Below are 27156 nucleotides of genomic sequence, written 5' to 3'. Positions count from 1 at the left end.
TAATTTAACAGCATCATCATGTATTTGCTAAATTTAAACGAATTAACATTCTGCACAGATGCCCTTTGTCCCACAAGCCCATTGTATACGATAGAGGAAACCCTGTGCCGTACGCACCGCCATCTTGGAAGCAGTCTCTCTCTCTCTCTCTCTCTCTCTGTGTGTGTTCAACTCAGGAAAACCTGCAGATCCCTTCGGGAAGCTCAAGGCGCTGAAATAAACAACACAATCCCTGGTAAGGACATAGAGAGTATTAGTAGAAGCTCGTAATTTTGTCCGACACTACGGTACCGATGGCACGAAAAACGTCTCTCTTGTCCACCTTTCACAGCCTAACATTTGGAGGAACAACACCTGGCTAGCCAGATAGCATAGCTACACCACTAACTTGTCCAGGTAGCTAGCTTTTCAGTTAGCTTTTCAGTTAGCTTAGCTAGACTAGATAGATAGCAAGCTAGCTTAGCTGGTGCAAAGAGAAATTGGTGGGCAGTTTGTGTCGCTAGGAAAAACAGGAAGGAGGTGATGGGACTACACCCAAATGTCCTTATTTTTTGGTCATAACTTACATTCGGTCTGTTATATTTGAGTCAGTATCCGGTCGTATGTATCCAGTTTTATGCCTTAATTGACGGAGTTTGTTATGTTGTAGTATTGGGATGTTTTTATTTTGTTCGGCTTGCTAGCTAGCCGGCTAACGTTAGATAATATTTAGGTTAGCTAACGTTAACGGTTGTTGGTTAAGGCAGAGGCAGAGGGACAGCTATTCAGTTAACATTAACGTTGCGGCAGCCTTGGTTGTCATGAGTGTCATTTAGTGTCCGGTTAATTTATCTGCCATAGCGAGATTATTAATCGGTGCTTGGCAGAGAAACCATTATTATCAGTAGCTAACTTTCTAAAGCATAACGTTACTTTTATTGACGCCACTGCTTCTCTCAGTAAAAGCATTGTGACATTTATAGATAAATGCCTAAACCGACTAATGCAGTGCTGTATGATAAGTGTTATGCTAGTTAGCTAAATAGCTAGGTTAAGTCAGTACCTAGCTACCCCTTTTTTGACTGTCCTGACTAAGCGACTGTCGTACAGTGTTCGTTAGCTTAGGCTAGCTACAGCTAGCTAACTTGGCTCTTGAAACGGGATAACTAGTTTCCACCCAGTGTTGCTTGAGAAATGTAGATAATAGGGTTAAGTGTAAGTGCATTAGATGTCCCATCAGTCTTTGCTCACTGTTAACTATCGTACCAGAACTGTGACAAGTAGGCCCGAGAGAAACCACAGACTCAGTTTCTCGCCAGGTTTATTGTAGACATCTCGCTAATGATCTTTAACGTAAGAGAATGATTCGTCATCTTTACTGGTAGCCTCTATCGATATTTGCCAGATTTCAGTTTCAGATACTCAGTGGCTTATGCTACTGATAAAGTCAGTCTTCTTTGAGGTTGTGTAGGGAAGGGTTGTTGATTTACAGTGCTCCTGATTGTGGGTGTATTGTACTGTTTCTTAATACATTTGGTTAATCTCATTGTTAGTCACTTTAGCACACAGTTCAGTGCCCTTAATAACGACAAGCTATTGCAATCTTTTAATCTATTGAATGTTTGTGTTAAGGGTGTTGAAAGAGAAAACAGTATAGAAAGGCATTTGAGGGAAGATGTAAGGTTTCTGAATCAGAGGAGGGAAGTGCTGAGGCTGCAGTCTGATCACATGCTTTCCTCTGCCTCTCCGTAATGGATGCCCCTAGCCCTGTTCAGGAAGTTCAAAGTGGAAAGAGTTTATATTTTATCAGTTTACAGTGTTGTGGAGTATTTAGTAGAGTTTTCATTCCTTCCTTGCTCTGAGCTCAGATTTATGGTTTGACTTGGATTAGCTGCTGCTCAGGGTGAAGGACGGTGGGTGCATGTCACTTCACTGATGAGATGCTGGAAGGTTTCGAAGGAGAGTGGGAATGTGGCAGTAGATTTGTGCCATGCCTCAGATGTGTTCTAATGAATGCACCTCATGATGTAGGGTCATGTGAGGGGAGGCAATGAAACAGGCTGAGGAGCATTTTAGAGCTTATTCTAGGGACCTTCCGTAAAATAATGTTTGTGGTACCATGTCTGTGACTACATAGGAAGGATTTGAACCAGTGTAACTGTCATAGGCTCAGTTTGTCAGGTTTGTGCATTGCAAGATGAGCTTGTTCATCAGTAGCCTATTATACTTTTCTTAAAATTGATGATAATCTCAAAGACTGGTTTGACGGCTTTACAGTGACACCATTTCTTAGAAAAGCTTGCTGCAGTTCAGTGTGAGATTTCCAAAAAAGACTTTCCACAAAAGTCAGATTTTGCTCTGATGTGTAGCTTCATTGTTTTTCCATGAAATAATATTTAGGCCACTTGGTGTGTTTTAAAGACTCGTTTCTGTGCTTGTGTGGCTTTTTGGGTCATGCAGTAATGTTATAGAACTTATGCTTGTTATTTAGGCCTTGTCCAAAAGCATAGAACACTGTTCAGTCATATTCCAAAGGTTTTCTTTCCAGCTGATGGACGACAGGTCAGATTACTACTGGAAATATAGCTCTTAAGGCGTAACACAATGATATAACCTTTGGGAGTCTGGCTTTTGTCTCCTCTTATTACAGTCTGTGCTGTCTGCTTTCTTGCCTAACAGAATTGGATTAGTGATTCTTGGAATTTTTTTCAGCAGAGTCTGACAGGAGTTCTGTATTGCAAGTGCCGCTCTCTGCCGCTGCTGTTGGCTCTGATTCGTTATTTTGTTATTTATTTAACCTTTATTTAGCCAGGTACAATCCATGAGGTTATAACTTCTTTGGTAATTTAATTGAGTCAACTTAAATGGCCCATATCAGGGAAAAGCATTTTTTTAAACTAAGAAGTTAGAAGTAGTATGTAAACTTTAACATTATAAAATATGCCATTCACTCCCTAGTCTTAGAGTCCAGCTGTTCTGCAAAAACAGTTTGGAAATAATTGATGTGTAGATCTACACATTTACATCCATCCATTTACTTAAAAGTCACAAGGCCACTAGACTGCTTTTTTGAATGAAGCAGCAATCAAAACAAATCTCATTTATGTATATTGGTCGTAAAGACGCAATGACAAAAACAGCCTGTGTAATTCGAAGAGATAAAGATTATGTAAAAATGAATTGCGATCATTTTTGGCACATAAATCCATACAAACATAAGTGGACCGGCGGGAAAATAAAATGAGTTTGGTTGAAGTCTTAATTTATACATAATGCAGTAATAAATTATTTGGGCCACTTAAAAAGTAGTTGTATTAAACAGTGAGGACAATAATCCAGCTAAAAAGATTACACAGAAATGGAACAAAAAAAATCTTGAGTTTCATAGTTTAGTGGACATTACTCATAGCCAGCACATTTTTTGGTGTGGTTATGGATAATTTTGGGATTGTAACCAACTCGGCTTAATCAGTCATGACATTTTTGCCATACCCTCAAAAAGTATATATTTGTGTTGATGCTTAACTGTTGTTAAGCATCATGTATTGAGGCTGTTTACTCTTGCATGAACATGCGTTTACCATGATCGGGTCACATTTTGATCTGATTATGATTGGATCACTCAAACCATATTTGGATTGTATTTGAACACAAATATAAAGCCAAGATACATAATGTTTTATTTTTTTGATCAACTATTTATTTATCTTTATAAACATACATCTGAAACTGATGCCTGCAACGCATTCCAAAAAAGTTGGGAAGGGAACAATTTAAGACTAGGAACATTGTGAAATATTCAAAAAAACATCTTAAACAGGTTTTGCAATCATGCATGGATATATAAGGAGAATCCAGGAAAGGCCTAGTCCTTTATGAGCAAAGATGTGTTGAGGCTCACCACTTTGCCAAAAACGCATCAGCAAAAAATCCAACAGTTTACGAATAACGTTCCTTAATGAGCAATTGCAAGGATTTTAGGTATTTCACCCTCTAAAGTGCGTACTGTCATCAAAAGATTAAGGGAAACGAAACAGCATGTTTCAGTGATGGATATTACCACATGGATCTTTGACAAGCTGCTGTCAGTAAACACTATCTGTCGCTACATCCACAACTGTAAGTTAAGACTGTATTATGCACAGCGTCACAACCATATGTCAAAAGTTTTTAAAAAAATGCTACCGACTTCTCTGGACTCAAGCTCATCTGAAATGGACTGTTGCACAGTGGAAATGTGTATTGTGGTCTGAGTCACCCTTTCAGATTTTTTGTGGAAATAATGAATGCTGCGTTCTCCAGGCCAAAGAAGAAAAGGACCATCCAGATTGTTACCAGCATGAAGTTCAAAAGCCAGGAGCTGTCATGGTGTAGGGTGGCATTTATGGGTAACCTGCACATCTGTGAAAGCACCGTCAACGCTGAACACATTTTGGAGCAACATGTTGCCTTTTAGGCGCCATCTTTTAAGGGACACCCATGCTTATTTCAACACGACAACACCGAGCCACATTGTGCATGTTACAACAGCATGACTATGTAATCAGAGAATGTGGGTGCATGTCTCCCATTGAAAACGTGTGTCCTATTAAGCTCAAAATCAGACAGCGAAGGCCCTGTACGGTTGCAGACTGAAGGCTTGTGTAACAGAAGAATGGCATAACATTCTGCTTTCAAAACTGGATCAGTTTGTGTCTGTAGTCTTTTTTAAACGTTTAGGCTACTAGGTGTTGTTTAAGGAAAGATAACACAGTACTAGACATGTTCCTGTCCCAACGTTTTTGGAATGTGTTGCAAATATCAAATTTGGAATGAACATATATTGACAAAAATTTAATTTTAATACATGTCAAACTGAATTTACGAATTACTGCTTTCTATTTTTATTAGCATTTCACAAACTGTCCTAACTTTTTTAGAATTAGGTTTGTATGTCCACATACTATTACATGAGCGGAAATGCATCTGCTGACTAACCAAACTAACCAGCAAAGCTGAAACCAAGTGCATTTTTACGATTTAAGACATTTAAGCCAAGCTTGTCTGTTTATTTCATATAATGGGAGAAAAAAGTAAACAGAAGTAAATCGGACACCACCAGGATGCCTAGTGCCCCTGGCCACAATGTTTCTGAGTGGCCAAATGCCTTCTCTTTTAAGAAACTATCTGGTTGGAAATGGAACTAATTGCATGAAATCAGATTTTGTCAGAATTCATAACCTGTAACCACCATGGTTACATGGTCCCTCCACTGAGCTGGTCCGCCTGGCGCCGTAGATGCTGTTCCATTAGCTTCACTCTGTGAAGTTAGATCTCAAATAAAATAAAGTGTTAAATAAAAATAAACTGATGATATAGCAAGAGGCTGTCACTGCAGTAGCTTAACAGAACCTCATGACAAACTAGATTGTATGACGTTGGGGCGGACCAGACAGGTGGGGGTTCACCACAACAGCAGTGTTCTTACTAATGTAAAGTTTTTAAAAAATATGTCCTTTTTCAAAGCAACGCCTGATACTTTTTTGGTACTGAAGCATGTTTGTTAATTGTAAATACGATGTATATATAATAAACATGTTTCTGTTATCCTGGCCACAAATTCTTCATTTTGTAAGTAAAAGCAGAGCTCATCTGATTGCACTGGGCACGCAGTGAAAAATGTAACTGTTAATGAAAGGTGTAAATGGCTTCACTGAGTAGATTGCTGAGTAGATTGTTCCTCAAGTGTTTATGCATGTTATGTGCAGCTACAGAGTTGCCTCAGGTACATATTTGAAAGACGGTGAAATGCAGTTAATGGATGCAGTGCAGCTCAACATTAAACCATTGAATCTGTTACACAGTTGAAAACTGTGACATCTACATGCAGGAAAATAGTTAGATTAGCATTTTGACTGTTTGTCCTTTTTTTTTTTCTTCTTTCAGAGCCACAATGGCCACCGCACCGTACAACTACTCCTACATTTTTAAATACATCATCATTGGTGAGTAAGACTGAGAGAACATAGAGGTAATATGTGGGTCAGATGGAGATAACTATATAGGTCCATAGCTAACACTTCATGCACTCTGCTGGCAGCCGGCATTCCATTCATGTTTGATCTCTGATGACTATGCATTCATTACCTTTGCTTCCTTTCAGCTGCCTTCTCTCATCATTAGCTTTCTCACCAGCAGTATCAGAAAGAGGCACTGTATTGTGAAATATTGGCATTATGGCTCTGTGTGGGATATAACCTGTTCCTTCTGTCCTTTCCTCAGGGGATATGGGGGTAGGAAAGTCATGTTTGCTTCACCAGTTTACAGAAAAGAAATGTAAGTATCGCTCTTTCCCCTTTCCCTTCTGAATCAAACTTCATAAGGTGTCTTCATTGATATTTATATGTAAGACAAGTAAGGATAATATTTTTCTAAATTGGTAATTTATGTAGATGCAGCTGTAGATGGTGCTCTTAATAGGCAATGGTGAATAGTGCATGATTGCTCATGTGGAGAACGATGAGGTGTCTGTGTGCCAGAAAATGCTGCAGTTTTTCACTGTAAGAGCCGGTCCTTAAATAAGCGAGCGGAACTGCAGATGCGGCGCTCATCATTCACTGAGGACGCATCCTGCATCATGGTGCACAAGCGATCCATTGAGAGCACGAAACAAACGAGAACTGTGTGGAGGTTCAGGTCTGAAGAGTTGCCTCTCCTCATGTGCACTCTGAAGAGAAAGGCTTGCAGGGTGCAACAGAAGGAGAAAAAGGCATAGAAATTGAGAATTAGTGTGTTAAGTGGTAACCCCAGCTGCTCTAGGGTTTTAGTTCATTTCGCTGAGGCAGAGAGATATTGCTGTTCATTTTCGTTTGGCCTCTTTGTCTTCTTCTGTGGGAGCTGGCACGATCTTGGTGGTGTACGTCTGCAACCCTTTATAGTTACAGAAATATACTCCTTTGAATAAAAATGAACCCAGACATGTCTGTTTATGCAAATGTGCGTGGATGAAGCATTTATGTGTCTCAGTGGGACCATTCTGCTGCATTGGGAGAAAGTGAATTGGAACTGGTAGAATTACTGTGTTAAAGCTTTAAATAAGCAAGTTAATTACAGCTGGAAGGACAGCTCTACCAATGGAGTCAAGTTGGAAGTACCCTGGAATGAGAGAGCCACATGTTGCATTTTATTAGTGTTGATCTCCAACATGGCCTTCAGCTGTCCATGCCGATGAGGCAGCCAGCTGTCTCTTAGCCTGTTATTTGGCTAAATCAATATTTGTCAGCTTGTGTCATTCATTTATATGCATGCATGCAAACTCATCATTTTGAATGATGAACAGGCAGTTCATGTGAATCACAAATACAACACAGCAGCAGTTTACAGTCAATATTAAGCCAACCTACAGATAGGGCTGGGCGATAAAACGATAACGATAATTATCGCGATATAACTTTTCCTCGATAGAGCGATAAGACGGGTTCGATAAATGTTCAATATAATACATCGTTCTCACACTTCCACGTTTTAGCGAAAGCCCTGGTGGCGCTTTCTGCTGCAAGGAAAGCGACACTACTCTGCTGTCGCCAGGAGAGGGCGCACTTCCGAATTTTTCGACTTGATTAGAGAGGGAGGGGGCCACAAGTAAGGGTCGCCAAATATACTTTAGCAACAGCTGAAACGCGGAGTTATACAGTCCCTGTTTGAGTTGAGCGACCGGCGATCTGTTTTCCTGTGACCGAGTGTGAGTGACGAGGTCAGTGGTGTAACTGTACTGTCCTACAGTGAACTCACCTCTTTCCGTGCATCCTAACAACTTTAGCGGTGTTAAATCACGTCTACAGCGCCGTGTTACAGCGCTAAACTGTCATATTTTAGTATTAGTGCATTCTTGAGCAACGAAAGTGAAAGAAAGAAGTGGGTTCATGTTCGAAAGTAAACTGAGGAAGCTGTGAGGCATTGGAGAGCGGGAGAGCGCTGTCTTTCCAGGCTAGCTGTTTTTTAGCTGCTGGCTAACTTGAAGCAGCGCTCCGGCACAACACGGTGAATTGATGATACTGTAAATCAAACGAGACACAAAATCACCGCTTTCAGTTTAAACATGCCTAAAAGGAGGACTCTGTGACTGGTGTGAGAGATTCACACTGCAGATAATGCTTTTACACAGCGAACGTCAGATATACTGCGGTTCACCCCTTAAACTACTAAGATAGCATAGAGAAATCAAGTCGTCGCTAGCTGGTGTCTGAGTACTGTGATATACTCTGACATGGATGTGGTAGGAGTGACAGCAGTGACCTACCGAACCGTAGTTGACGTTGTTGAGAAACTAAAGAGTTTAGCACTGTTGTTGGCCACTTGTTTAGCATTTGTAACGGGGTAGCCAAGTGCTCGTCACCAGACAGCTAAAAAGAATCTGTTTTCTTTCTTAAATCATGACTATTACAAAAATTGCAGCTGTGCTTTTCAAGCTGATAAAAACAGCTCAGAAACTTTCTCCCACTCTCCCATGACAGATTAGTGAAATGTTCCACTGTTTGCCGAGTGTTTGTCATGATCGGACCATGAGTGATAGTTTAAAACTACAATTAACCACCCAGGAGCAAAATCAGCCTTCAAACGTGAAAGAAATCATGATTTGACATTTATCGCGATATGTATCGATATAGAACGATATGAATTTTGTTTATCGTGATAACGTTTTTGGCCATATTGCCCAGCTCTACCTACAGATGAGGTATTTATTTCTTTATGAGCAAATCAGAACTGACAGAATTTTACCAAAACATGAAAACAGCTGTTTTGTGAGCGAAGAAGTTTCATTTTCGCATATTTGTAATCCTTTCTTCAGTAGCTTCATCAATGTTACCAACCAAGACAATCAGCTTCTATTTAATTTTCGCCTGAAAGTGATGCAGAATACATTGATTTCTGTAGATTTTCGTAACTCCTATGAGAGCTTTGCAACCTTCTACAGTTTATGTTACAAATGGTGGCCATCAGGATCCAAGCACAAAGTGCCATTATGGAACCAGTAGAACACAAAAGGTGGGCATAGTTTTTAGAATGGCCTCTATTTATAATAGATGTGGGATCTCCAAAGAAGATGTCTGCAAAACATGTTACAAATTGTTCTTTTTGAACATGGTATGGTAAGCAATAGATTTTTACTAAAAAAAATCAAAAATAACCAAGAAAACTGTAAAAATGTTGGACATGACTCTGTGAACCAAGTAATTCCACAGCACGTACCCCTGTATTTTAGTTTCAATGTACACCATAAGTTTCAGTAACATTCAGTTAACATTTTCTCCTACGAATGATGCCACTGAACCCTGCTATAGTGGATTGGTTTCTGAACTACTTATTTTCTTCATTGCAAGTTTTCATGTCAATATATGTGTATGAATGACGCCAGCCTGGAAAACGGGTTCTCAAACCGTTTGCCAGGCCCCGCCAGACAGTCTACATTTTTGATCTAACAGTTTGCATTGTGTTAGGTTGGAGCCAAAAATATAGACCCTCTGGGGGCCCTGAGGACTGGTTTGAGAACCACTGCATTATTAGGTTGTGTAATGCATCGCATGATTGTTGAATGGTACTGTGCTTTGTCAAGGATGCTTTATAATTGGCACTTAATTTGTTAAAAAAACATGCACATGATGATTTAATTCTAAAGATGTCAGCAAATGCCTCATGAAAAATTGACCATGTGTTTCCAGTGATCCTCCAATTGTCTCCATTCTCAAAGGAGCAATTCTGTCTGTAGACTTTTTAATGAAATACTTTTCATTCAGGATGTGTCTTCAAATCCAAATCCTAAATCGTTTCTTTCCCCACAGTCATGGCAGACTGCCCCCACACGATCGGCGTGGAGTTTGGGACAAGGATAATCGAGGTGAGCGGGCAGAAGATCAAGCTGCAGATCTGGGACACGGCAGGGCAGGAACGTTTCAGGGCCGTCACACGCAGCTACTACAGGGGAGCCGCCGGAGCGCTCATGGTCTACGACATCACCAGGTGTGTTACCTGATCTCACCTCGCTCTGCTTTAGGCCAAAGGTTCCAACTGGAACTGTAATGGAACAAAAAACAAGAAGAACACTACATAGGGTTCCTCTATAGACAACTCTGTAATTCTAACAGACATTTATATATGTTGGCCTCTACTTGGAGCTACATTGAAATTTTTACAATTGTGTTCTTACCCTAAATGTAGTCTCTTTTGGGATGTTTGAAGTTTACTTTTACAGTTTTGTGTTGGACCTACAAGAGCAAATGATAGCTTACACCCCACCAGTCACCCTTGAACAAACTGAACACATAAATCATTACACACATTACACACACAGTGCACACTTCAAGATGGTTGCTACTACTGTTTTTAGTTGTCTGTTTTTATAGATGACAATACAGCACTCCTTCTGATTTCCTCTATTTTTGCATATTTGCCACACTAAATGGTTTCAGATCCTCATACAGAACGTAATATAATACAAGGAGGACGTGAAGAAGCACAAAACAGTTTTTAAATAAGCATTTCATTCTCCCATGTGAAAAAGTAATTGCCCCCAAATGTCACCTGATTGTGCCATTTTTATCAGCATCAATTACAGCCATATGCTTCCAGTAACTGAAGAGCAGTGTTTACATTGATGTGGAGGAACACTCCTCTTTGCAGAGTTCGTTTGATTCAGCCACATTTTGGGCTTTCGAGCATAAACTGCCACAATGTCTCAGTGGGGTTCAAGTAAGAACTTCAAATAAGCCACTCCAAATTCTTAAATTTGTTTCTTGAGCGCTGGACTTGGTCTTGTGCTTCAGATCATGGTCTTGCTGCATAACCCAGTTGCGCATGAGCTTTAGGTCATAGATTGTTGTCCAGACATTTCTCCTGCATGTTTTTCTGTTAGTGAGCAGAAATCATGGCTCTGTCAATTATGGCAAGTTGGCCAGGTCCTGAATCAGCAAAGCATTCCCACCCCATCACACTGCCGCTACCATGTTTGGCTGTTGGTATGATGTTCTTATTGTGGAATGCTGTGTTAGCTTTTTGCAAGATGTAACAGGGCCCCTTCCTTCCAAAAAGTTTCACTTTCAACTCCTCTATCCACAGAACATTAGTCCAAAAGGCTTCATCAAGGTGTTTTTTGGCAAGTGTGAGATGAGCCTTTATGTTTCTCTTATTTGGCAGTGGGTTTCGCCTTGCAACCCTCCCCAGTAGATACCATTTTGCCCAGTCTCTTTCTGATGGTAGAATCAAGAATGTGAGGCTTGCAGTTCCCTAGCTGTTCATCTGGGTTCTTTTGTGACCTCCTGCAGCAATCGTCGCTGTGTTCTTTGACGAATTTTGGTAGGCTGGCCACTTCTGGGAAGATTCACCACTGTTCAGTGTTTTCTCCATGTGGAGGTAGTGGCTCTCACTATCACGCATTGTATATCTGGCTTCAGAGGACAATCAACTAAAGCCCAACCAGCCACTCAAAAGACAGAGAGAAGACACAGACTCCACACGTGAACACCTTGGATGTGATTCCTGCTGACAGTGTGCTACAGTGACTCTTGCTGAAAAGTTCAGATGAAGATCAAAACTACAGAAGTGCTTTTCTGACATGGAACAAAACCTGCTTTTCTCCACTACAGCGCTACTCAATAGCATAGCTAGCTAATACATTTCATTTAAAACCAGCTAGATTTTAATGATTTAACTGTTAAGTTTCATTGCTCTTATTTACACTAACAACTACTTAATTCTAAGTGGGTAACTCAGTATGGTATCGGTGAGTACTAAAAAAAATATGTACATGTACTCAGTCTGAAGAAAAATGGTATCGATGCATCCCTAGATGCAGCCACGCTATGCAATAAATTGTATTCGCGCTCCCCTAGTGGTTTGAGGGAAGTTTTATGTATTCGATTTTTTTTTTTGCCTATTTTTGACTATTACTTTAGATGCATACTTATCCTCAAGTGTTTTTTTAAGGATAATATGAATAAGATCAGTACCACAGATAAATAAGCTGAAGAGAAGTGTTACTTGTTCCCTGCAGCTGTCTGCAAATAATACAACAACTAATGTCCATTCCTCCTTCATGATCTCAGAACAGACGCTGGAGTTGTGTTTTCTGCTTATGAAAATGCTCTAGAAGGCAGCTCTGTACAATGGACATTTTGTAAAGGAAGATTATTGGTTACAGGATATAGTTGAAACTGGTGAATCCAAAACTTTGGGCTAAACCAAAGATTCGCTGCAGCAGCCAGGTTAGTGTCAGCACTGTTTTGATAGGTCACTTGGGGGTCTCTAATGACAGGTGTTTATATGCCATCTGTCTGCAGTGCTCTGCTGGTGCGCTTTGTGTCCTTGACTGCTGTCATGACAACCAGTGTTCTTTCTCTTTCTGTGTGTATACAACAGGAGAAGCACATATAACCACCTCAGCAGCTGGCTTACTGATGCCAGGAACCTCACCAACCCTAATACTGTGAGTAGACAGCCAGGGCCGCCTTTGTTTTGCTGAGTGGAACAACACTGTGATTAAATTTAGTGATTAAATATCATTGTTATGGTGTTTCATTCTCAACCATGAATGTCTTCAGATTCAACCAGTCATTGTCAGGCTATTTATTTTTGGACATGAAAGTAAAATTTTGTGTGTGTGTCTGTCAGGTGATCATTCTCATAGGCAACAAAGCAGACCTGGAGGCCCAGCGAGATGTGACGTATGAAGAAGCCAAACAGTTTGCTGAGGAGAATGGTGAGATGGGTTATGCCAGGCGCAGCTGTCTTTACTATTTCAAAGCAGCACTGAGCATAAAATAAACTATGTCCAAAAGCATCCAGATTCATCTACTTTAAGAAGCACCCATTACCGACACATGTACTCAGTTGCACACCTGGCTTGTAAAATCTCCATAGAAGAGCACTGCCAATAGAATGGGATGCTCTGGAGCAGCCATACATGTGTCTACGGTCACAATTCCTAATGCAAAGCACTGAATAGAAGCAAAAAAGCCCCTCAGCTGTGGAACAGTGCTCTGAAACAATGGGCTACCATCCAGTACCTTTTGGGATGATTTGGATTGGCATTTGTGATCCAGAACTAATAATCCAACATCAGTGCTGATACTAATGCTCTTGAGGCTGAATGCAGTCAAATGCTCACAGCAGTGTTCAAACATCTAGTGTAAAGCCTTCCCAGAAGAGTAGAGGCTTTTACCATGGCAAAAAGGGAACAAACTCCCTATTAATGTTCTTAATTTTAGAAGAAATGTTGGATGAGAAGGCATCTAGAAACATTTGGACATACAGTGTATAAATGACTATGATTGAATATGTTGCAACTTAACAGCTTCCTGAAAAAGGAAAAAAAAAGTGCTATACAGAATTGCTGGTTTTACTGATGTCTGTCCTTTGTTCTGCAGGTCTGCTATTCCTGGAAGCCAGTGCAAAAACGTAAGTTGACAGTACCGAGAATAACTGTGGTGTTTTGCGTGAGATGAGAGCTGATTTTTTTAGTTCAGCCCAAAGCTGTCTTTGTTCTCATATGCAGATTTGATGGTTCGTCCAAAAAAATCAGATTCACAGTTTTTGTTCCTTTTCACAAATGTAGTCGATAAGCCAAGGCATGTTTAGTATCCAAAGTTTGCTACTTTTCACTGCAGCTAATGTAGCCAACAACTATATATAACCTTACAGCCAAAGATTAAGATTATGCAAACTGCATGCCTAAATCAATTACTTTAAATCTTAATGAGTTGTCAAGTAATCTCAAATAGGTGGACACTGGTTTGCTGTTTTAGTGTGTCTGTCTGTAATTTCCCATTACTTTTTGCTACATAGCCCCAGAGCAAGACTAAAGAAACAAACATGCCCTGGCTGGTCAACTACATCTGGATTCAAGCGGAAATTGTGTAATTCTGACTTTTGGCTTTAGCCATTGCTTTAATGAGCTGGGGTTGAACATGCCCTCTCAGGAGGGTGTATCTCCTTGGGAGCCACTGCTGCTGTGACTGTAAGGGACCATTTCTAGTTGTCTTACCTTGTCTTACCTGTGTCTGTCTCTGACAGAGGGGAAAATGTGGAGGATGCTTTTCTGGAAGCGGCAAAAAAGATCTACCAAAACATTCAGGATGGCAGCCTTGACCTGAATGCAGCTGAATCAGGGGTCCAACACAAGCCCTCTGCGCCTCAGGGTGGCCGGCTAACCAGCGAACCACAACCTCAGAGGGAAGGATGCGGCTGCTAATGACCAGCACCACCTGCCTGCCTGCCTACCTATCCTACCCAGCACCAACCCCAAACCTTCTCCGCATCTACTACTCCTCTTTTATTATCCCATTTGGGCCTCAGTCCGCCCTGTCCTGACCTGCAGGGGAGCACGAGCAGGGGCCGACAAGGGAGGAAACAACGGACAGGCTTGGCTGTTTATCCTCTCCTTCCCTTTCATCTCTCTCACTCTCACCTGTTTGTCTACCCCCATTGGTCTTCTCCCTCCCTGTCATGCTCTGACTATACCCGTCACTGTTCACTATCCATGGATACATCACGTGGTACAGACCTGTTAAAGGAAGAACAGAGGTCATTGACTGTCTGAGAGACAGCTGAGAGAACCAAGCAGGTTATTTTTTATTCATTTATTTTATAGCTCAATAATTTACACATCAGTTTTCTTCATGAGATTCTGAGAATCCAGAGCATCATAGGAAGTAGTGCTCGGTTTATGTCTCTCCCCCGCATGGTTTAGTTTATTGTTATTCAAGAAAATGAGAATTAGATTCTCCCGAACTCAATAATGACGTTCAGCCTTCAGTGTCGAGGGATAGAGATGTTTGTATATTCATGTATGGCAGCCACAGGAGAATGCTGTGGCATGTAATAGTTGACTGTTCATTTTAAGGCATTTGAAAGTGTGTACGAGGGACCAAGTGAAAGCAGCGTGAGCTGGTGTTGGTCAACGAGAATTCTTATCTGTGGTCCACACTGTCAAGTAGTCCGGAAGGGCCTGTAACTCTGAGAGAACATCCAGTCAGAATCTCAAAACAGTGCCTCCAAATGCTGAAGATCCTGACAACGCTGAATTGTTGCGAAACAGCCACCTCAACACCTGAATACAGCTTCTCAACAAGAGGGAGAACATGATAGAAAAGGTTATGGGGCAAATCTGCAGTAATGTAATCTTGTACGTATGGATGAATAGGTGGATGGGTTGGGTGGGAGGGGGGACAAACTCATTGCGTTTGCTAGTTCTTGGGGGTCATGGGGGGATGGAGTCTTCTCACTCAGATAATGACACTTTAATGAAAGACACCTCCCCCCACCCTGCATTTTACATGACTTTTTTTTTTTGACTATTTGTTTCATTGCACCAACCCCTCCTCCACCTGTTATCCCTTCTTCTCAACCATATCAGTTAGAACTCCATCTGTCCTTACCAGCATTTTTTGTTGTTGTTGCCTTATTGTTATGATTAATGTTAATATTATTACCATCACTGTTTAATCTTACTTTGTTGCGCTTGCTCTACATACTGCAGATTGGACTTCTTTCTGTCAAAATAAAACATACTGTTTTACAATATCGCTACATTTTATTTTAGCTCTTGGAGAAGAGTGTGACAGGAAAAAGTTCTAGTGAACGCTGTGTGATAGACGTGCTTGTCTCGCATTCTGGCTGTAAATTTGACTGGCTGCTGTCATATAGGCTTGTATAATAACACAGCAAAGCGCAAACCCCAAATCCCACCAAACCAGCTTCCGCTGCAGTGTTAGAATGGGGAATCTGACTCATGTACCATTATAAAATACTTCGTATTCAGCAGCTGTATATATGGCTAAATATCTGTTGGTGATAATGCAAGACAGACAGCAGCACTGACTCCAATGTACAGCTGTTATGAGTCACTGGTAACTCTTGCCTAGGAAATTCTTTAACATTTTCTATGACTAATTGTGTGCGTGCGTGGACAGACTCTTTCTGTGCTGAGTGTTCTATTGAGATTCCACTATGCACCTGTTCTCTGGCTAGAAGTAGTAGCAGACTCAGAAAGCAGGGATTGGTGCAGCACTCAATTTGTATCCCAATTGAAACCTGGCTTATATGTGACAAAATGTGTCTGTCCATCTCCTCACTGAACTCTTATGCCCAAAGTTCTTGTTTAGGAGGAGGTTGTGCTGTCTGGTAACAGGAGTGGTTGAGAGTTTGGTTTTAGGGTGGAGTCCTCCTTGTGCTCTGTCCATTTCTTTGCTGTCCGAATGACCACTTCTATATGTTCACATAAGTTTAAAACGTATGTATAAATTTATACATATGTATAAAATCTGAAGGAGCTGTGCTAACATTTAAAATGCGTTCTTGCGTGTATATGATTTTAAAATGTTGACATTTTGATTTTAATAATGATAATAAAATGTTCTAGACAGAAAACATTCTACTGGATCTACTGAGTGTGACTTTTTTGTGCTATAGCTCAGGCTTGGGCAGTACTGTATTGCTAACATCAACATCAACTGGATTCTTAACATTCACCTTACTGTCCACCCTGTAACTGCAACAACTGTTCATGCTGCTCAGAGCAACACTTAATGCTGGAAGTATAAATATGCTGCAAAGTACAACACTATGCATCATGATTCCTATTTCAGACACAATTCTCACTGTAAGAATTCACTCTTTGGCAAACTTCTCACTTGTATAATTACCTAAAGGGGAATTCCACATTTTTTTGTAATTTTCTGCATAATGCAATTGCTGAGATGTAAACCAAGTCATTCAGAGTGGTTTGGTGTTAAAATGTACAATGTGGAAAAACTGTCTCTGATTTCTTTACAGTGGTGATGAATCAAGGGTCACAATGTCTACAAAACAAATATAGCCATTTAATATACTATCCAAAACCACAATGAATCTGCATGTGTCTGAGTTTTTGTATGTAATGTTGATAATGGTGAACAACTGATAAATAATAAGAAAAAAAAATCGTTGGGGACTGTTTTGCCTTTTAATGCCCTGCATGTACCTCTCCGCTGCAAATGCATAAAAAATGTTTTAAGCCAAAACCTTATATACATACAGCCGATGTATTTAGAACCAGTCCATCTATTAACATCCCATGAGAGAGCTTTTACAGGCTTTAAACTCATCAGGCATCTAGTTCCTATCCAGTTTCTCTAGAATGGAATATTTCACATCAAACCATTCTCAATTACTTTGTTTATATCTTAAGCAATTGATTATGCAGACATTAAAAAAAAAATATTCAGTGGAACTCCACCTTAAATATTGAATGAAATTGTGATGTGTAAGCCCTAGAACTACTGCCGTTTCTCAGTGAAAATCAGTGAAAATCAGTTGATTTTTCCAGTACAGATTACCCATTAACAAAAACTGCGATCTTTCAAGTAGCAAAATTGCTTTGTATTTTATGCAACAAATTGCACCATGGTTACAGGGAGGGAAAAAGAAAAAGAGTAAGAAATGTGTATTTACAAAGGGCGAGCATATTAGTGTACAAAACTGTGGTGCTCGCGTACAAAAGAGAAAAGAGTAGTGGCATGATTTTTATGACCAAAACAACAAAACAAAACAAAAAAAACAAAAAAAAACAGACATCAACATTGGCAGTACCATGTTGAAACAAAGGCAGCTTGTGGTTGGCTTCATCCTCAAGCATCGCAGTCAGAGGGCTAAGTGTTGGAAATGCTAACACTAATACTGTAAAACAATTGTATTATTTCAACAATACAAGTAAAAACAAAAACAAATGTTTTAGTATGAGTTTCTGACTTAGCAGTGAAGGTTCATTGGTTTGTTAAGCAGATCATTTTCTTAGAGCTCAATACATCAATCCTTACTATTAACAATGACGTTTATAAGACAAGTGATGGTGCTGCTGAACCATGAGACTTGCTGCAGAAGACCTCAAGGGACATCCTTGATGTTAAAGTGATTATAATCCTTAAAGCCTTTTGGCAGTTCTGAGAGTGGTGTCCAGAGCATTATGAAATGACATCATGAGTGGTGGCTGGCGTTCCTTTCAAAACATTATATGAAATAAAACATTCAGTTCCATAGGTTCTTGCCTTGCTGGTCTTAGTTACTAGTCTTTCTCCAGCTGCTGGAGACAGTAGTGTTCAGAATCATCCATGTCCATTACCGTAGACGAATGCATAATTTATAAAGTTCAGTCATACATATATATATTTTTTTTTCCCTAAGCTGTGTTGCTGATTCTTGGTGAGACAGTCTGTAAGAGCGACTGCATGTGATTCAAGCAATAGCAATTAAGGCACGCTTGTTCCATAGTCTAGTGGCACAGTGAAAAGAACCACACTAATCTGGAATCTTCATGGCACAGTGTTATATCCATAATACTTAAAACTGGGCTCAATATGAACAACCATTCCTCACATCATGGGACCATTCACATCACTCACCAAAGCCCTTTACAACATTTGCAACCACAAGAAAGAAATGAAAAGCCTAGATAGGGAGCAAAAGTCTAGAAGAAAGCTGCATGTCTCAGCCATACGTACGGTCTTTATCAAAACCATGTTTATTGTGTAATTAAAATGGATCTATCATGATCCCTAGAAAATTGGATTTATCTTGATCCCAGTAAAGTGGGAGCCAGGTGATACGGCATATGAGGTTTGACTTTTTGATACTGTCACTGGCAATGTGAAAGAAGGCACATTAAGAAACATTAAGAGATAAGAAGTGGAATTAAGGATCCAACTGTTCTCAAGTAACTAAGACACGGGCTTGGACCTTTTCAAGAAGGCCAAACTGAATCGCATTCATATTTCAAGATTCTTTGAGGACAAAACCCTACAGGCATTCGGGTTCCTTTGAAATCTGTGCACAGTAACAAGACACTTTTTGTGAGTCCTCCAGTATTTTGTGAAAGCAAGAGGTGATTTCAGTCTGTTTAGTGTAAATAAAGTATATAGCATGTCACAGCCATTCAGAAAAAGCTTCCCCGCTTTAGATCTGTTTTGATGAGATCATTAATCTGTTGGTTACCACAAAGAGGGAAAAAAAACAAAAGAAATAGCGTAGGATTCAGGCACTTCCGCTACCTCTGGACAATGTCACTGATCTCCTTGACCGAGGAGAGCAGCTTGGTGAAGTCCTGTGGTGTGTTGGCACCCCCAGTGGCTGTAGGGCAGATCTGCAGCTCCCTCAGGCTGCTCTCCAACTTGTTGATGGCCTCGCGAAAGGCAAACTTGTTTCTCATCTGCTGTATGGACTCCACGTAGCTCACGCAGTACTTGGACAGGTTCTTTCCAGCCTCCAAGACTGCACTGTGACTGCCCATTTGCTCAGAGTTCCTACTAATAGCAGCACGCAGGAGCTCCGTGCTCTCCAGGACCATCTCCCGGGTGATGGCCGAGTTGGAGATGCGTTCGGTCGGCTGACGGGTTTTTCGCAAGGAGCGGCGGGTATTCATGAGAGGGATGAAAGCCGTGGCCGACGCTTGATCACCAACAGGAGAGCTTGACCCTACTCCCAGTGGTGGACTAGTAGGGGAAGTCGAAGAGGTCCTTGACGACTGTCCTTTCGAGGTGGCAAGTTTTTTGGTGCCTTCCTGAGATGCGAGGGGCTTTCCTTGTTCAACCGAGCCAGAGCTTGAGGGGCTTACGTCAGGAGTGCCTTTGACTTTAGAGTCAGAGGACAGGTCTTGAGTGGGGCTCCTCGAAATCCTTCCAGATTTGACGCTCGAAGGTGGCGGCGGAGGAGCTGGCTTGGGTTTTGAAAATTTCCCCCTATCCCTCTCCCTCTGAGCAGAAAGGTCTAGAGGTTGTTTGTGTCTGCGTGCTCTGCATTCCTCTCCAGCTGCCCCAACTGCAGGGAATGCGCTGGACTTGAGCAGGTCAGCTTGCAGGGCACTCGTTTTTGAGTTGTCACTCTGCGCTTGTGCCCGATGACCCAGCTTGGGGGTTAAGGTTTGGGGGCTTGATCCCGGACTAGATTCAGCATCCTTGAAAACATCATCCGAAGCATCTTCAGTCTTCTTGGGCAGGCGTGGGGGTGGAGTGAGCGTTCCGCCACGTGGGGCGTTCTCTGGTTTGACCTCATTTGCCCTCTTTCGAGGCAGGGCGGGCTTGCCCCCCAAGGTACCTGAATCAAAGTGGCGAGGCTGCAGGTCACGGGGGAGCGTGACTGACTTCCATTCTGTACGGTCAGGCCCTGGAGGCATGCTGGAAGCAGAAGAGGACCTCAGGAAGCGCTTGGAGTTGGATGTCATGAAATCTTCCTCGCTGGGGGGTGTTGTGGCCATCTTCCCACCAGCGCCAGGAGTTGCTGGTGTGACCTTTTTCCGTGGTTGCGAAGAGAAGATCTGACCAGGATATGTGGGGGCTCCATTGGTGACACCTCCAGCTCCATTATTATTGGAACAAAGGAATTTTAAATGATCCATGCCTAGATTGGCATCAGTAATCGGGGAGCCATTGTTGAAATCCTCCCTAGCGTCAGCGCCCAAGCCCCTGGGGTCAAGGTGCCGGTCTTCTTTAAAGGAGCTGCTACGTTTTGGAGGAGCAGGGGCAGTTTTCTTCTTCTTTTTGATCAAGTTGAAGGGGTTAAGGCTGCTCTTAGACTTGTCCTTGGGCAGCAGTCTATCATCCTCATTTAGGTTGCTATCTACCAAAGGCCTCTCCTTTCGTGGAAGCATTGGTGATATGGCTACTTCTGCGTCAGCAGCATCTGGTAATAATACACACACATCAAAACAATATAACCACTTGTTAGCTGTAGGCTACTCTTGTATACTGCTTATTTGTTTGTGTTTTATTTGTTAGAGACACTGTGATGTCAAAATTTCCAACTTTAAAAACAAATTTAAGAATATACAATTTTTGATCTTCTCCAGAATTTGATTACAACAGTGCATGATACCGATGGCATACTCACCAGGGCTGTCCCCATCTTTGTCCATGTTTCTACGTAGTGTTCTGGTTTTGGTAGGCAGCTCCGGGGCCTGCTGTATAGTGCCAAGCGTCAGCTTCTTACCTTTTTTCCCCAATTCTTTCTCCACCTCTACCAAAGGTAAAGAACATGATGTTAGTCAGGAAAATTGTCTATTATACACTGGAACAAAGCAAACACAAAGTATGGTTACTCTGTAGTTAGAGATGTTTATTTACCATCTGAGATGCTGGATTCCTGAAACATTGTTTCAAAAGCTTGATGGGTCTCAGCAAAGGATGGCCTCTCTGCTGGGTTCCATTTCCAACCTATTAGCCAAAGACCAGGTCAGTGCAACAGAAAAGCAGCTTAAGATAACACTAAGTGCTATACTGCAATAAATAACTATGTTGCCTCAAAAGTGGCAATATCTAATGGTCGTTACTCACAGGCTCTCATAAGTTCGTAGACCTTTTCCGGGCATCCCTCAGGTCTGTCCATTCGGTAGTCTTTTTCTAATAGCTCATATACCTGCGACAAATCAATCCCAGGGTATGGGGACATCCCATAGGTGGCAATCTCCCACAGCAGAACTCCAAAAGCTGAGGCACAGGCAGAACAATAAGGACTTAGCAAGTGCACATAATTCCAGTTGTTTAAATAAGTTCAACAGTTATTTCATGGCACCTTGACAACAGTAGGTATCTTGCAGCATGCTACTGCAATTAATTTAAAAGAATTTCATCTTCTTACCCCATACATCTGACTTGATAGAGAATTTATTGTACGCCAGGCTCTCTGGCGCAGTCCATTTAATAGGAAACTTGGCTCCAGCATGGGCTGTGTATGTGTCCCCCGTCATCAGACGACTCAAGCCAAAATCTGCCACCTTCACCAAATGGTTCTCCCCAACCAAGCAGTTGCGGGCAGCCAAGTCCCTGAAGGAGGAATGCAAAATGGTATCTGTTAATTTCATATGAAGATTTCCATGAGAACAGTAACAGATTGAATGCTTTTTGGTACTGTCAATTCAGTTCAGTTCAAGTTCATTTATACAGCACTTTTTACAACTGTCCCAAGCAGCTTTACAAGGATTGGATTGGAGCTCATCTATTGTCAAGCTATTACGAAAATTATATAACAAGAGCACTCCGGTGAAATTTAGTGTTATTGCCAGAAAGCTGTCAAACTAAAAACTTTATTATATTAAAGGAATGCGTAACTGAATAAGACAATGTGTACACATGGAAACAGAAAAAAATATACTATGTTATTAAATACAAGCTGTTATTGACAAAGGCCTTGGTAAACATGCTTTTAACATGTCTCAACTTGAAGGGATCTGGTTTTCGGTCAGTACCTGTGGATGAAGTTCTTCTTCTCCAAGTACTCCATAGCAGAGGAGATCTGAGTGGCCATGTAGAGCAGCACCACAGCGTTCACCTCCTCACGGTTACACTCACGCAGGTAGTCCAGCAGGTTACCATGGGTCATAAACTCTGTGATGATGTAGAAAGGAGGCTCCCGTGTACACACACCTAAGACAGAGAGGTTCGTATATGCTAGCGCTCGTTGACTTTTATAAAAGGTAGTCAAATAATGAACAAAAATATAAAAAAAATCTTATTTGTAAACACTGGTAACTGAACAGGTTTTTTCTTTCAATCTAACTAAAGTATTGTAAAGTATCTGATGCCATTTGGTTTCCAATCTAGCATTCATTAAAGACTAAATCAGATAGTTAAGCTTATGACTCTATTCTCCTCAAGACTAGACTCACCTAATAGCTGAACCAGATTGGGATGCTTGATTTCTTTCATGACAGCAGCCTCCTTCAGGAACTCTTCTACCTCCATTGTGTCTTCCTACAGGACAAAGGAAAAGGAGAAAGCAAAAGTTAGTCCTGCTCAAACAAGCAGTGCTGCCAGGAAGACGTATTACATCCATGGGGACAGTCTAGTATCATTTTAGATGTGTTTTGTATACGCTCTTATACATATTTATAACTCACTATTATAGCTATGCTTGGACAAAAACACTGTGTTCCATGCATACATTTGCAAAAGAACACAGGCATACTAACTTTTAGTGTTTTCACAGCAACAGTGAGATTGTACTTCTTCCAGACTCCCTCGTACACTTCGCCATACTGGCCTCCACCCAGCTTGTGTTTCATAGTAATGTCTGTGCGCTCCATCTCCCACTTGTCGTAGTTGGGTGAAACCCCGTAGATTGTGGGCTTGTTGCGTTTAGGTGCTGGATAGTGTAGCGTCGTGATGAGGCCATCCGCCACAGTGGAATGGTGATGGACCAACTCAGCCAGCGTGTTGAAGCGGCTCTCCGAAGACACGTATAGCTGTGCAGGGATGAGGTGGAGGAGATAAGAAAATCAAAAGGCCTGACTTGTTTTGTGATATAATTGGCAAGGATTATTATTGGTGCACGTTATAGTGAGCAAATCTTTTCTGAACAACATTGGTCTGAGAAATCTTTAAAAAAAATAAATAAATAAATAAATAAATAAATAAATTGAAAAATCAGTTAGTAATTGCATTTGTATGTATGGCAAAAAAAATAAAGGAAAGACTCAATACTGGCATAATGATGATTATATTTAAACATTAACAGAGAATACTGGATTCAAATAACATACACAAAAGAAAATGCTTGAAAATGGTTCTATAGCACCAAAAAGGGTTCTGCTATTGTTATGATGTCAAGTTTGTAACAATAGAAGAACCCTTTTGGTGCTGTATAGAACTGTTTTCTAAAAGGTTCTATATAGTACTGTATACAGCACATTCCCTATCAATCTGAAGCACCATTTCACCATGCAAAGAAGCATTTTAGCACAAAATGGCTCTATATTAAACTCGTGGTTCTAAACAGCGTGCCAGACGTTAATATTTTCTTTGATTTTTTATTTTATTTACAATTTCTGGTCTGTGGAGTGAAGTAACAGCACAGTGTTTTTTTTAAAAAAAGGAAAACTCAGTGACAAAAAGTGTTTAAAAACTACTAAACAAAGAACTGCGTTTTGTCCCTGATGTGTCTCATCTGTTCAGATTCAAAAGGTAAAACTGTTAAGCATCAGCGCCACTGCAAAAACAATCACTTCGAATTAACCTACTGAAAAAACAGTTCTGAGGACAAATAAAATAAACCCAAGGCTCAACCTAAAAGCTCTTCCAGAGTACTTGTCCATTCCCTGACAGCACAAGAGTGTGAAATTCTCATTAATAATAGCCTTTATAATTTATTTTAATTTTATTTTGAACTAATTTATTTTTACAAAATGAGGACAAGTACTTAAGATTTTTAAAACTTTTTAAGAATCTTTTCTTCCAAAAAGATTTTCAATTTTCCAATAGCAGATACTCATACAATTTTAAACTGAGATCAGCACAAAATGATCATAAAATTACAAAAAATATGTACAAAAAAAAGAAACAGTTTATTAAAACATATATGATGTGTCTTATTTCATTTTATTATTGGCAAGTAAGCAAGAAATTTGATGTAACTGGACCTACCCAAGTTTTAGTTGAATACCCCTGGTCTATACTTACATAACAGCACTGGTATCACGCCGCAGTATTCAGAGATGGTGTGATACAATTTTTTTTTTCCCCCAATACGGACAATGAAACCATCATCTGGAACTGATCCAAATTTTTAAAACAGAAACTACTATGCTTTAAAATTATAACATTTACATGTTTATATATATTTATATATTAAAAGTACCGTCCTTACTGTTTCTATGTGAAATGATCATGTGGCTACTGATATTATAACAGGATTTATTTTCCTTTGTGGTACTAGAAGCAATCCTGTGCCATTTCAGGTTAGATTTGATATCGGCCCAATACCAATACCCAGACATCTCTAATACTGATAGAGACTGTTAGACTTAGCATTATTGATAGATGGCCAAAACTTTGTTATTTGCAGTTATTTACTACATGCTTAAGATTGTTTTGAAGGAACTGTTCAAAATACAGAAAACTAAATCAATACCAAGTTTCCTTTCTGGAAATCCAGTTTCCGTCTTTTAACATTTACAGTACTGTGTAAGGCTCTTTTTTGTGTCATTTTAAAATAGTTTAAAATATCATCTGATACTGTAATAGTGAGATATATTTGGAAAAACCTGATTTTTCATTAATACCACCCAGCACTTCTTGATGGTGAAGTGCCTGAAATTATCTGGATGGTCAATATAAGCCTTAAAAGCATATAATTCAATAAATCAAGACAGAATCTAGGCTATTCAATCTACTTAATTAACCAGTTTGGTCAGAAAACAGGTGACTGCTTAAAGCTCAGCTTGTCTTGTGGGGTTCAGAGTTTGAGTTGAAGAGGGGAAGCACGTCCTCTTTTCACGAAATGAACCCAAAAGCCACCACAGGCATCTTTCTCGTGCATGCCATTCCACAGCTTCACCTCAGATCACTGAGAAATGTGGGACTACAGTGGACAGGACGTGCTCCCCCACCGCTGTCCAGCTGGACTAGGGGGCTGGCAGCCTTGGGCCGGGAGTGCATCATGCACACAGCCAGGGAGTATTAAAAAAGCATTCTCCAGGGGTGATTTAACTCCGCTGTAGAATCTGTCTGGCCTTCCCACAGTTTAACGGGCCAGAGGAGTTTGCTTGGAATGGGTGGTTTGGTGTGTGCAGCAAGGTATCTAACGCTGAGCGCTCTCAGAGGGAAACACAGAAACTAAAGTCTGCTGGCAAAATGTACAATCACAACTAAACTGATGCTTTTAAAGGGTGCAAACCGATGCTCTTAAAGGGTGCATCACACTGGGAAGAATCTGGAGCTGTAAAATTAATGGGGAACTCTAATATACAACAAGCGATTCAAAACGTTAAGAGTTTTCCAAATTTAGCTTAAGCCTAATGTTGGATAGTGATAAGCATTAAAGGGTTTAACTTTGGCAATAAAATGTGTCCAGTATCTGGATGCTGTCTATATTTGCATTTAAAAGGCAAGAGAAATCATGTTTGTGTTTGGCACATGTTTGAATCTAAGTGTCTTGATCTACAGGTAGTTGAGCACGCATTGAGATCGGCTGTATGAGTGTGTAAACACAACAAGACTAGCTAGGCTACATTTGTGGTCTAAAATTACATGCGTCCCATGCACCGCTTTTAATTCGTTGCCGCCTCTCTTATTAAATACACTCTTTTAGGTGTCTGTAAGTGTTCTGAAACACAGACTTACAAACATGAAATTTGAAATGGCATTTGTCGGCTGTAAAGAACAGCACACATTTCTGTCACCAATCCTGACTGTATTTTAATGCATATTTTTCTTTCAACTGTACCTCAGTGGTGGTTGCTATGCAAAATGATCACTGCTATCTTTCCCTGTAGCTTAAAATACCTGGAACACTCTGTACAACAAAACAAAATGTTTTATAAAGCACTAGACAGAGCACAACTTATACCGGCTCCGCCTAATCTGCGCTGATGCCACAGCAATCTGATTTAAAAACATAAATACTGAGTGGGGAAATGAGGTCCAATCAATATATGACTACAGAAAGTACATTTTAGAGGGGCAAATGTAAATGTCCTGTTTCTTGATTGGATGATGATCCAATCACCACAATCGGATGTTAAAGTCAAGTGTAAAGAAGGCCATTGTTATACATTGTCAGATAGAGATTACTTGACATATCAACACAATCTTAGACAAGGAAGTGATTTAGGCATGCTAAGCCTCCATTACTCATTAGCTACTTTAGTCTCGTACTTCTGGTGCAAAACTGAAGAAGCAAACATTTGACAGCAATCTATCTTGGCTAATCAGCTACATTTAGAGTAAGGGGAAAATTGTGTCAATGTTTTAAACCTTTTTTTTTTAAGCTAGTCACACAGGGGGTCAAATGAAGATATCTGGTATTTATTGTATAGTCAGCTGGCCATACTATTGCAATTGTCAGCTCCATGCTCATTGACCACATGCCAGTGCCATTGACCACAATGCCATAAGCACTTCCTTGCACCATTCATCAGTCTGATCAGAAAAAAAAAAAAAGTTATTCTACAATTGTCTGAAGCATTTAAGTAGAATTTAAGCCAAACATCCTTATGTTTGCCAACACATACAAATTTGTTGCATACAGCTGTAATTTGAGAATCGCCTGACTCTACACGTCATGGAAAAACTAGAGTTCGTTGTTGGTCATTTTGCAGGGTCAGTCAAATGACCCTGTATATAGTTCTTTACCATGTTGAAGGATGAAACACCAGACTTTGTCAACAATCAAACAACTTGAATGTCT

General features: G+C 40.5%; 2 protein-coding genes across 4 annotated transcripts in view; one reads left to right on the top strand and one right to left on the bottom strand.

The window, feature by feature from the left end:
* Positions 1–101: 101 nt before the first annotated feature.
* Positions 102–16389, top strand: rab14l (RAB14, member RAS oncogene family, like). 2 transcript variants are annotated; one of them, XM_036580172.1, is made up of 8 exons: positions 102–235; positions 5905–5963; positions 6241–6294; positions 9798–9975; positions 12370–12436; positions 12622–12709; positions 13377–13407; positions 14023–16389. In XM_036580172.1, exons 2-8 carry the CDS (start codon positions 5912–5914, stop codon positions 14198–14200), a joined length of 648 nt encoding a protein of 215 aa, XP_036436065.1. In that variant the 5' UTR covers positions 102–235; positions 5905–5911; the 3' UTR covers positions 14201–16389. The 2 variants fall into 2 exon arrangements, with proteins under 2 accessions (XP_036436065.1, XP_036436066.1); XM_036580173.1 differs by lacking the exon at positions 102–235 and adding an exon at positions 472–519.
* Positions 16390–17345: 956 nt separating this feature from the next.
* The window catches only part of abl1 (c-abl oncogene 1, non-receptor tyrosine kinase), a 37601-nt gene continuing 27790 nt past the window's right edge, over positions 17346–27156 (bottom strand). For both annotated transcript variants that reach the window (XM_036580170.1, XM_036580171.1), the window contains exons 4-11: positions 22943–23215; positions 22640–22724; positions 22220–22397; positions 21613–21797; positions 21309–21461; positions 21099–21188; positions 20866–20991; positions 17346–20658 (exon numbers count right to left, since the gene is read on the bottom strand). In XM_036580170.1, coding sequence (XP_036436063.1) covers positions 19028–20658; positions 20866–20991; positions 21099–21188; positions 21309–21461; positions 21613–21797; positions 22220–22397; positions 22640–22724; positions 22943–23215 — 2721 coding nt within the window. In that variant the 3' untranslated portion in view covers positions 17346–19027. The remainder of the gene's footprint in view (positions 20659–20865; positions 20992–21098; positions 21189–21308; positions 21462–21612; positions 21798–22219; positions 22398–22639; positions 22725–22942; positions 23216–27156) is intronic.

Source organism: Colossoma macropomum, unplaced genomic scaffold (genome assembly GCF_904425465.1).
Source record: "Colossoma macropomum unplaced genomic scaffold, Colossoma_macropomum, whole genome shotgun sequence".
In the NCBI taxonomy this organism is placed as follows: Eukaryota; Metazoa; Chordata; class Actinopteri; order Characiformes; family Serrasalmidae; genus Colossoma; species Colossoma macropomum.
This window is presented reverse-complemented; position numbering and strand designations above follow the sequence as displayed.

Bases quoted from the DNA above. Each gene is read 5' to 3' on its own strand.
- rab14l (XM_036580172.1), top strand. From the start codon at position 5,912: ATGGCCACCGCACCGTACAACTACTCCTACATTTTTAAATACATCATC. The intron at 6,295-9,797 runs GTAAGTATCGCT...CTTTCCCCACAG, and splicing joins CCAGTTTACAGAAAAGAAAT to TCATGGCAGACTGCCCCCAC. The intron at 12,710-13,376 runs GTGAGATGGGTT...TTTGTTCTGCAG, and splicing joins ACAGTTTGCTGAGGAGAATG to GTCTGCTATTCCTGGAAGCC.